Source organism: Emydura macquarii, unplaced genomic scaffold (genome assembly GCF_026122565.2).
Source record: "Emydura macquarii macquarii isolate MOO-44397 ecotype Brisbane River unplaced genomic scaffold, CSIRO-AGI_Emac_v2 contig_2422, whole genome shotgun sequence".
In the NCBI taxonomy this organism is placed as follows: domain Eukaryota; kingdom Metazoa; phylum Chordata; order Testudines; family Chelidae; genus Emydura; species Emydura macquarii.
The window spans coordinates 35,430,268-35,442,504 of record NW_027132559.1 but is presented as its reverse complement, the minus strand read 5'-3'; the positions used below and the strand labels follow the sequence as shown (position 1 = coordinate 35,442,504).

The 12,237-nt window shown below is 38.3% G+C and overlaps 1 protein-coding gene across 1 annotated transcript in view; it reads left to right on the top strand.

The window, feature by feature from the left end:
- Positions 1–12,237, top strand: part of ADAM22 (ADAM metallopeptidase domain 22) — a 177,607-nt gene that overhangs the window by 100,698 nt on the left and 64,672 nt on the right. The window contains 3 exon segments of the mRNA XM_067562250.1: positions 3,968–4,031; positions 4,733–4,802; positions 8,871–8,941. Of these exon segments, the coding sequence (XP_067418351.1) occupies positions 3,968–4,031; positions 4,733–4,802; positions 8,871–8,941 (205 nt within the window).

The following is a 12,237-nucleotide window of genomic DNA, read 5'->3' as shown; positions in this document are numbered from 1 at the left end:
AGATCAGATCTGATTTTAGTGACAAAAAGATGCAAAAATTAGTTATAAAAATGTTTATAAAATCTGTCCTTTTTGAGTTGCATAAGCCAAAAGCAAGTATCTATTCTGTCACTTAAGAATGTATTGTGGTGGTCTTTTGCTCCCTCCTCCCCCAAACTTTGGAAAACAAAATCTTGCTCCTGTGTAATTAATATATGTCAAGTATGAGCCTACAGCTCATGTTTATAGCTAATCTTAAAAACCTTGAAAGTAGCACCTGAGAAAGGAAATGCAGACACAACTTAATCTCACCAGCACACATATGCTGCTATAATAAAGAGAAAATTGCTAGAAAAGGCTGACTTAGAAAAAGATGAAAAGGAGGTGGGGTAAGAAATGTACCTCTCTAGTATACTGTTAATTAACATTTTCCATATCAGATCATTTTATTTTAGGGTGAAATCCACCCTTGTGCAGAAATTCTGTGCAAGGCTTCAGCATAAACCCCATGTAAACTCAAAAATAGGATTTAAGTTAATTTAAGTGGTGTACAAGCCTTGCGTGAGACCTCTGTGCAGTGATGAGTTTCACCCCTGTTATGTATTTATTTGTAAACAGTAATGCACAACCATGTGATTTAATTACCATGGGTTATCTGCATTCACTTAGGATCTCCTAAAGTTTGAGCCTGTCCTGTGGTTAGAACTGAACCCCATGCCACCATTTGTTATCTTGGAAAATTGATAACTGTTCATATGTGAGCAAGTACAGCAACAGATTTTCCAGGTTGCACAACAAGTATGCATATAGTTGGTCCCTTAAAATTCCTCTGACATTTGGAAGATTTTACTGGTTTGAGAGCTGTTCCCTGTATGTATAATGAGGAATACCACAAGAACTAGTGAAAGCTTTCCAAATGCTAGAATACTTACTGTATGAAAGGGCAACATAGCATGGAAGATTGGCTCTGGGAGTTCATGGAATATTTCTATTGATGTTGTTTTATATAAAATCTAATGAAGTCTTTTCCAAAAATGTTAATAAATTGACGTGAAAGAAAGAAATTGTTCTTGGTTTTTTTTTCAGTTTGTTTATCTTGTTCTTTGGCAGCACTTTGTCTATATTCACTTTGACTGATCCTCATTATTATAGTAATACCAAGAACTCCCAAGGGTCCCCATTATGGTAGGTCTTGTAGGAGCACACAGGCAGACAGACTTATGGTACCAAAAAGCTTAAAATCTAAGAGTCAGTTCAGTTTTATACTTTACTGACTCTTAGATTTTAAGCTTTCTGGTGCCATAAGTCTGTCATTCATGGTTGATAAGCTAGATAAGGCCCATAACTCCATCAAATCAGGCACAGCGGTGGGGCTGGAATTCCTCAAGCACCTTGGACCAAAGGCGTCACAGTGATTTACTAACTTACTAACTTCTACATACAGATCATTAATGAGAAGAAGTTACCACACACTTGGTGTCAAGCAAAGATTATTACCATTTTTAAACCAGGCAAGGACCTCTACAACGTGTCAAGTTACCACCCAATATCCTTGCTGTCAGCGTGTTTGAAGGTGTTTGAGCATTTGATCCTCCAACGAATCACTCTGGATTTGGATGATGTCTTGCAAGTTGAGCAGGCAGAGTTTAGGAAAGGACACATCACCTGTGATCAAGTCCTGGCCATGACCACCTTTATTGAAAAAAGTGGTCAACAAAATCTAAAGATGGGAGCTGTCTTCTTGGATTTGACCGCTGCCTATGACACAGTTTAGCACAGAGGTCTTTTGTTTAAACTCCCTTGAATTGTTCCACATTCAGGTGGCTGAAGTAGGAGAGCTCTTTTTCAAAAACAAGTGGTTTAGAATATACATGGGCAACTACTGTAGCCCTTGGAAGTGTCAGTTCAACAGCCTCCCTCAAAGCTCAGTTCTTTCATCAGTTCTGTTCAACATGTACATCAGTGAACTGCCAGCTACACTCTTGTGCAAATTTATATATGCCAATTACATCTGCTGTAGCTACCAAGCTCAGTCCTTCTCAGAAATTGAAAATGTCTTGAATGAAGATATGAAGCTCATGGCAGACTATTGTAGACGATGGCACCTGCAGCTGAGCTTTTCTAAGACGGTTTCTAGTGTATTCCATCTGCATAATGCAAATGCAAGCCATGAGTTAAACATTTTCCTCAATGGCCAACACCAGCAGCATGATCCAAACCCGGTTTACCTCAGTGTGAAATTGGATAGGTCATTAACATATCGCAACCACTTGAGGAAGACAGCAGCCAAAGTCAGCGCTTGGAACAACCTGCTCAGAAAATTGATCAGTTCAACCATGGGTGCGAGTGCTGGATGCTTAGAACATCATCCCTTGCCCTCTGCTATTCAAGAGCAGAGTATTGTGCTCCTATCTGGTGTCACTTATCTCACAAGAGGCTGCTCGATGTAGGCCTTAACAAAGCTATGCGTATTGTTACTGGGACTTTACGGGCACCCTCATTGCCATGGCTGCCAATATTTAGCAACGTAGCACTGGCCCACATTCACTGTGAGAAGACCTCTGTCACACTGTTGGCCAAGATTCTTGAGAATAGCGATTCACTGTTGTACGCAGACCTCTTCAAACACCCATCACCTTGCCTGTCTTCTAGATGCCCTTTATGGTCATTTTTGCCACCACAAGACATGACAGTGGAATCTGCTTGGTGCAACAAGTGGACAGTGACGACAGTCGTTAATCACTCTCTTGTCACTGACCCAACCATCTGTCCACCAAGTTTTGATCTGTCAAGACATCTGTGGTCACCTCTGAACTGTTTTCAAATAGGACAGGGCAACTATGCAGCCAATCTCTTTAAATAGGGTTTTTCTAATGACGCACGATGCAGCCGCAGTCAACTCCAGATTATGGTGCATATTATTGCCGAGTGACCACTGACTTATTTCGATAGCAGGCTACCGACTCTCCACCTGGCTGATGATGATGCCATTAAATGTCTGGGCACATTGCTCATACGCTGATATATATTGTGGCAAGGTGGGCTTGTTTTGCCCCGTGGGTCTGCGCTCCTTACGGCTATACCGGTGGTGCGGCTGGGTGGGGGGGTGGGGGGGGGGAGGGCATTCCCACCCTCTACCCCAGGCCCCAACCCAGGGACCCTGCGAGGAGTAGCCTCAAACAGCTTAGTCCAAGGGGCTACTACCTTCCCTGGGTCACTCTTCTGTAGCCCCCCCAGCTTGTGGCTCTCCTTGTGGCTCTCCTCCAGTCTCCACACCTTACAGCAGCTCCGCTCCACACCTTGTAGCAGCTCTACTCAACTCCCTCTCAGCTGCCCCCATCTGCCTGACTGGGAGGCTTTTAACTGCTGGGGCAAGTTCCTTGATTGGCCCTTATTGGCCTAATTGTCCTTGATTGGCCCCAGCTGGCCTGATTGGCCTAATTGCCCTGGAGTGGCCGCAGCTGGATCACCCAGGGAACAAAGATTTGCTAAGCCTGGGGCTGATATATATGCCTTCCAGCACCCTCCTGTAGCCATCAGGACTGGCCCCGTCAGAATATATACACATACACTTTATTTTTTGGCATGACAAGCTATGTGTGTTCCCAGAGTGTGTAAAGAGGTCTCTTAAATATCTGTCATAAATAGGTTCAATCTGCTCCAGGGAAGGGGCTTTACACTATGTTTGGGAACTGGGTCAATTAGTCAGTTTCTGCTGCTCTTTGCGTCTAGCTCTTTATCACTATAACAAGGGAGAGGAAAAACATTTTAAAAAAAGGAAAAGTTGGTTGTAAAATCACAAAAATTGTTGTGAGAGCTCAGAAACAGGTATAGTACCTGAAATTGCTATTAACTTTTTTTAAAAAAATGGTTATATTTCAAGTTCACAGCTTTCCCTTCCTAGGTTACTTGTTTAAATTGTTTTAATCTTTTCATAAATGTTTGGTAAAGCTCTACTCAATTTTACCACTTTTCCTGCCTTTAACAGTGGGATGTTCTATGATGGGAATCATACTTATCTTATTGAGCCAGAAGAAAACTACACTTCACAGGTAAATAGAACTTCAGATAACCCAGTATTCAGATACACAAGGGAGGCAGAAAACACAAGAAGCCTCATCCCCAGCCTTGCGTCTTTAGCTTTGGGGCTGGTTACAGTGGGAGTCCCACTTATCCTCCCACTCTCAGTGGCTAGTCCATACATTGCTCTAAATGTGGAAACCAAAGGCAGCATATGGCATCTAGTTTTCTAAATACTGTATCAGGAAAACAGGAGGAGGTTTACAGTTTTTCTCCAATAATGTGTGTCTTAGCAATGGTAAAACTACCTCTTGGTCATTTGCCAGTGCTGAAAATCAGTTAAAACAATATATATACATATCTATTTGCATTTCATATTATTCAACTTCAGAAAATTTAGACCACAATCCAGTAAAGCATTTAAACACGTGCTTAAGTTTAAGTGTGTGATTAGGCCTGTTGACTTTAATGGACCTACTTGCATTTTTAAAGTGAAATACATGCTGAAGTGCTTTGCTGAATCAGGACCTTAATGATCACAACATAATTGGGAGAGGAGGAGAAGAATCTACAGTTTGGATAAAGATCCTGGAGGTTAATAACCTGCAGTGTTCCATTACTTCCCCCAACATATTAGTTTGGTACCTAATGCAAAAGGGATCCTGTCTCCCTAATATTCATGGGATAGTTCATTTTATCTTGGCTTAATGCAATCAACTGTTTACTATTTCAGGAGGATTTCCATTTCCACTCTGTTTACAAATCCAGATTATTTGAATTTCCTTTGGATGACCTGCCATCTGGTATGATTGTTTTTAATACTTTCTTCTTTTAATGTGTCTTATTTTTCCAAACTTGTTTGTCATATTTGGTTGCTAGTCTTCTTTGGGTTTTACTCTTTTGTTTATGTGAGTCTTCCTTTTTCTGTTTAAGTAAAAATACATATTTTGGGGGAAAAAGAAACTTAACAATTAACTCAAACCTAATCTCAAACTTCATATTGTTATGTGCTTCTTTTAAGAAACTTTGAAGAATTGAATGCTTTATATGCCATTACACTTACAATACAATACAATACAATACACATACAATAGATAAAAGATCATGGAAGTCTAAAGGCTGATGACAATAATCCTGTAGTTGCCAGGGGTTGATCAGCTTCAGTGGTTTTCCCCACTGTGAGATATAGGAATGGTCTACTAGTTGAATATAGGACTAGGACACTGGATTTTCCAGGTTTTATTCTAGTCCTGACTCTTAACATTTCTGCTTCAGTCTTTCCATATAAAATGACATTGGGGTATCATGAGTTTTACTTATTTAATTATAAACAACTCTGAAGATGGGAAAGAGTTGCATAGTATCCCCATATTATGTATGGAGTTAGATGAGTTTTAAAAAAAACACACTTTGATTGTGAGAAGTCAGCTTGTTAGCCAAAGCTGAAAATACAAACATTTCTAAGGGATATCCCCATTCTGTTTAAGGATTAATCAGTTTACAAAAGTAGTTTCCTAAATATATGGCTTATATAGAAGAACAAGACCTGTACTAAATTGATGATTTTGTCAAGAAAATTACAGATGTCTAGTTTATAGTATGGTAGTGCTCACTTTTAAGGCCATGTTGCGCTGAATATGGAATATGAGACCTCATAATGAAGTACACATTGTGTGGGATGCACTTGGGAGGATGTCCTTTGAAAGAGAGACCGGGCGTGTGACTACTGGGTTTGCAGGTTGTCTTTTGAAATGGGTTAGTAAAGGATGAGATGTGTTGGGACTAGAATTGTGTGTCTTGTAGGCAAAGGAATTTACTAGTGGTGAAACATGTTTTCACAGACATTGGGGAAAATAATTGAGTGCAATTTTGAAATTTTTATGACTCTGAAAAGCATTTTTTGCAAGCAGCAATCTATCATTTCACTTCCCCCAAAAGCCCTTTGACCTTCAAAATATGTCAAATTTTTTTAGCAAAAATTGAGACTTTCCACTTTGGCAGTTTCAGAAAAATCCAGTTTTGCTGGTTTTCCCACCAAAACTCTCTGTGTTGGCTGAAATGGGGAAATATTGCCATTTGATCAAATTGTGGAATGCTAATGAAAATAACTTATAATAAGTATATGACTACTGATGAAGTGGAGCAGCTGCATATGGCATTAATCTTGTGTGACTGCATGGTAGGATAATTGGCAAGTTTCATAACAACATGTTATAGACTTTGCCTATCCCATTGATTGCTCCCTCCCATGTTCACTTACATGGTTATAAACCTGCCTTCAGTTTCAGGTTTGTAATGAAAGTTTTAGCAACCGCAGCAGGTTCTATATTCCTGAAAAACTAATTTTTCATTATTTGTTTATTTAGGTTTCTTTGCATTTAGTCTTCAGTTTTCATTGTGTGTGTGTAGTTCCCATTATGTGATATACATATATTGAGTTTAGATATAAACCATTTAACATGAAATCCCGATCTCACTGAAGTCAATGGCAAAACTCCTATTCACTTGAATGGGGCCAGGAGGACTTTACTCTGGGTTTTCACTGATTTATATGGTATCATAACTGGGAGTAGGGGCTTTACAGCATTTAAACTTTTCTGTCTCTATTTCCTTTAACAGCTATGATACATTTGCAATTGCTAGCTTGTAGTATTTTTACTTACTTCAGCTGGAATATTTAGCTAATCCTGTCCTATAAGGACAGTTGTTATAACAAACAGTACTTTGCCATGTGCTTTATACCACCAATATTTCCCTTCTTCTGTATTCCCACACCTTTTTTTTGTGGACTTACATGCCTTAAGAAACTTTTAATTTGATGCCAGGATTATTTATTCTTATCCTTAGTAGGCTCTGTGCATAACTGAAGATTTCCAGTCAGTGCTACATTATGCATGTAGCTTGATGTACCACAAGCCGTTTATATTGATGGTGGAAAGGCAAAAATTAACAGATGGGGTGACTTCATAACAGTAGTAACAGAAACAAATGGCATATCTCATCAGTAGCAAGATAGCTTTTTATATTCTTCTGTTCCATGGGAATTAAAAATATTATTATTAGAGAATAAATTATACTCTGCTGTGTGATGGTCAGTAGATATACCATTTTATGTTATGCACCTGTCAAATTTCACTGGCTATGGAGAATTAGGACGTTGAAGGGAGAAAATCAGGGTTCTTCAAGATGCTGGTGATTCAGTAGGTAGTACGCTTTCTTCAGAGTCTATACTAAACCAGTCAGTGCTCTGGCATGATGATAGAGGACACTATGCTATCAGAGGTGCTGTTCTTCAGATGAGTTAAAGTAGGTGTCCTGAGTTTCAATGATCATTAAAGTTCTCATTGCACTTTTTCAAAAAAGGAGTGATCAAATTCCAAATTGGTTTCTTACATCCTGTCTCCATTTCCTATGTGATTTCAATTGGTCATTCTATTTTTCCTGAGATATTTTGGGCTGGGAAAGCACTATGCATGTCCTCATTATTATCATTCACTTGCAAAATGTTGAGAAGTATTACTGTGTGCTGTTTCACAGCTGCTACATTCCACCCCAGAAGTGGCTTCATTTTTATGGTAGGTGAAATGATCCATAAATAGTTTGTAAATTATTAAAGTAGTTTTGAGAAGTTATATAATTGTAGGATATTCATATTATTATTATTTATTATTTCACTGATAAAAAGTTGTCCATTTCTCTTTTGGTGGCCCTACAGATCCTTAAATCAAAAGTTAAGCGTTGGTGGCATGACTCCAAAACATGGACTGGATCTACGATATATGTATAGTCAGGATATATAAAAGCACTCACAAAAACCAGACATGTACCAGAAAATTTGAAAGCTGTTAGTTTTCAGTCATAGTGAGATCTGGATCCTGAATGGTGGGGTGCCTCTAAGGGATAAAAGGAGCCCCTGTCAGCTGACCATGGCTGTGATTTAATTAGTCTGATCTTCTTCCTTTTAGTCTCTCATTCCACTTAGAATTACACTTAGAATTTCAGTTATTGTACTGCAGCAAAATGTCTTCAAAAGACTTACATTTGCTATTCTATAAGAAGCTTTATAAGAGAAATGTTTAAAAGATTAAAAAAAAAAGGTGGAATACAGACTGAGGACCCGCCCCGGCAAACCTTTATGCACGTGAATAACTTCACTCAGATGAGTAATACCATTTAGCTCAAAGGAACTACTTTCATGAGTGAAGTTACTCATGTGCGTACATTTTTTGCAGATTGGATCTTAAGTGAGTATCAGATACTGTCTGATGAGAAAGTTGATAATAAGAAGAGCTGAGCAAAATTTTTTGGGATGAATAGTTCATTTGCCAAAAATGAAGTTTTAGAAAGAGAAAGTATTCATGAATTTGAATCAGATTTAGCAAATAATTTTGCCCAGGAAGAAAAGAACATTTCTTTAAAAATGTCTAAATGAAATGACATTTTGTTTAAAAATTTAACTAGATTTGTTTTTTGTTTAAAAACAAACCAATGAAACAACAACAGACAAGAATTTCATTCTGAGTTGAACAAAATGTATTTTTTCACTGAAAACAAAATACCTACAGTATTTGGTGAAATGTAGTCTCTGAACATCACTTACACCTTCTGAGGATAAAGCCCACAGAATGGCTATATCAGCATTATATATGCATTATTAATAGCTGAGCTTTTATAATTTCTCTGTCATTGGGAAAAGTAGTTGTAATGTTGCCTCCTTTCTAGATGAAGAACTGAAAAATGGAATCATTATCAGATCCGATTCACAGAAATGAACATTTCTGTATTGTGGTCATGCTGCCCCACGGTTACGGAGTGAAGTGATATTCATTTTTTGTGAATATTAGATTTATTTGTCTTTGTTTTCCACTTAGAATTCTGGCAAATGAACACCACATCACAGAAGTTTGTTGTAAAGCCGAGACACAAAAGGAGTAAAAGGCAGGTACGTGCCAATACAATTTCTAAAGCATGTGCCACCAGGCTTTATTTCCAGCTAATAAAGGAGTCTCTCAAGACAAAGTACTATTGCTCATGCTGTTTTAGCATGAGACCTACATAAATACATAAAAACATTTGCAAAAGGCAGTATCTAACATCTGGGTAACATTGCTGGAACCTGCCTTCTTAGGACCAGGAGCTACTGGAAATACAATTTCAAGAGAACTAACAGATATCCCAAATCATGCTGATGTTGTCATGCTTTGTCATCCCTTTCCCTCTTGCAAACCTCAGTAACAGTTCCTCTCCTCAGCTCCATTTATTCTGCCTTCACTGGTTTGCCAAACCACAACATCTGAGGATTATGACGTTGTTGTTGCTTATAGTATGAAATGATCTTTTTTTTTTTTTACTGTAGTTAGAAATACTGTACCAATTTGAAATATAGTGTTTGGTTCCTTCAGTCAAAAGGAAGTTGCATTTAATAAAGTGGCTGCAAGTCACGTAGATATATGAAAGGAAAAAAGGACAAGTTAAAAAGAACTATTCTAAACTGAGCACTATTTTTGTTTGTTATGATGAGAGGTCATTAATTGTAGACATTTATCTTAAGTATGAAAATATAATATTGATCCTTTACATTTGGGATGAGTGTTATGACCAAGTAAAAAGCCAACTATTTATTCCACAAGATTTACTAACGTTCCAATTTTAAATGTGCTCTCAGTAGATGCTCCTTATAGCATTTTTAAAAAAAGTAAATCTCCCACATCACAATGATGTTCCAGACTGAGTCTGATTGTCTATACTGCAGTTAAACAGCACCATAACCCAAGACCCATGAGCCTGAGTCAGCTGACACAGGCGAGCTGTGGGTGTTTAATTGCAGTGTAGACATACTCTAAGTGTTATTGAAACATTTTTGATACTGGCAGGGATAGACAGAGTTGCTGTTGTTCTTTTCTCTTGGGAGGACTTTTAAAGAATAAAGTATACTTGGGTGGCTGCTCATTTTCCTCAGGAATCTTTTCCTTTAGGATATTATAGTGGTTTAGCCTGTCACCCTTCTATGCGTACATCAACCTGCTAAAGTAAATAGTGAAATGATGTTGGTTACAGTGCTATCGGTTTTCTTTCCTCTGTTGGACTTAGATGGCTCATTCATTAAGTTTCCTAGAATTTGAACACAATTAAGTGAGGGGTAGTTTAACAAAGCTCATTCTGGATAAGTCTCAGGTGATGATGTTGGATTCAGGGAATAGCAGTAAGAATACCTGGTCTATCGATTGAGGTGGGTGTTCTTGTTTTTTGTAACTTAAATATTCATTTTGGATTGACATACGAAAAGCATGGTCCCTACGTAAAAGAGCTTGCAATCTAAATTAGTCACAGACAACACATCATATGTACAGCTTAGTGTACCAGTATAACAGGTGACGGTAAAATCTAGAAGTGGTAGAGATATTTAGGAGACATCAGGAACATTTTCAAAAATGCCTGAGTGACTTCATAGCCACGTCTCATTGAAAATTAATGGCACTTAGGCTCCTAAGCACACGAGTCACTTTTGAAAATGAGAATTAGGCTCTTTAAGACCCTTAAGTGCTTTTGAAAATGTTACTCATCATCATTAAAAGACTTCACAAGAAATATACGCCAGGGAAAGCAGTGAAGGGATGTCAAAAGGGAGTGTGACATACAAAGGGTACAATCTGGCAGCTGTGTCACTGCTACCCTATAACCTGGGGTGCCCTTTACAATGCTTTACTGTTGTAGCCTTCAGTCTGGACTGCTCACAAAAAGCCTCCAGCATGCAAGTCACTCTCAGCTATGTCTGTGTGTGCTGCATCCAGACAGCCACACCTTGGCTCTAATCAGCCTTGGTTTTACTGCAGGATGACCCCAACATGTTAGCAGACTTAGATTTTCCCCAGAAATGTATGTCCTGTACTGCCCAGCCCTCTCCTGGACAATACAAGTTTATATAAAACCCATTATTTCTTTAATAGAAATAATATGCCCACAACTTGCCACCCCAAATGGTGTCTGCCAAACACTTCAATTTAAACACACTGGATTAGATAAAACAATAAAACAAGTGTATTAACTACAAAAAGAGAAATTTTAAGTGAATACAAGTAATTAGGTATAAAAGTCAGAAATGGCTACAAGAAAATAAAATTAAAATGCTCCTGCTGCCTAATTGAACAGACTATATCAGTTCAAGCAAAGTATCTCACCCTATGCTTTCAGCAGTCTTTCTGACCGAACCCTCTAGGTCAGGATCCTTTCTCCCAGAATCCAATGAAGGCTTCCTTTGTTGCTTCAGCTGTAGAGAAAGCAATGGGCAGGGAGAGAGAGATGGGGTCTCTTGGAGTGTTTGCCCCTCCTTTTTATAGTTTTAGTCTGCCTTTTGAAAAATATTTCCAGCTGGGTACCAGGAAGCAAAATGTCTACATGGAAGGATGTTCCCTGCTTCTTCTCCTCAGTTGTTTGAGCTTCCTTTGTCTCCCCTTCCTGCTTGATGACACTGTTTGCTGCTTAAATGCAAATTAAGCAGAGCTCACATTCCTTTGTTTGAGACAGACCTGTTTGCCAACCTCCTTTTTAGAACATGTATTAGTAACACCACACAATAGAATTTTATAACTTCACATACAATGTTGCCACCTATTTTATCCGGACAATACTGATCAGCAAATTATGAATTTTCAAATGATACCTTACAAGACATACATTGTACAAAGATTATTACAACAGTATGTAGGATGTGGATGCAGGGGTACATTCTGTCACAGAATGAGAAGGTGAGAGCAGCAGGAGAGGAAGATGATTTCAGCAGCAGTTATTTGAAAGAAGATGAGAAGTGAGGAGGAGATGGCATTATATGGCTTTTTATGAGCACTAAATTCACTTAGAAATATATACTTGTATTGATACTGTGCTGTTATGATTATCTCCAAGAGCATGATATGAGCACAAACACATCCCAGAAAAGAAGCAGGGATTGAATGAAAAACAAGACTAAATGGCTCAAAGAAATGATAAGCACACATTCAGTGCTGTGAAAGAAAACAGGCAAATGAAAAAAAATGGGTCACGTAAATAACTTTTGTGAAATTCACTTTCTATCAAATAGTGCTAGAGAGATTGTCTGCCTTTTCATAAACAAGAAGCAGTTACTCTAGATTTACAGCAGCAATAATAACATAATTCTGCTGGGAACACCAGGGAAAATAAAGGCATAATTTATAAACATAGCTGTGAATATCTGTAAACTGGAAGGAAATGTGACACTTA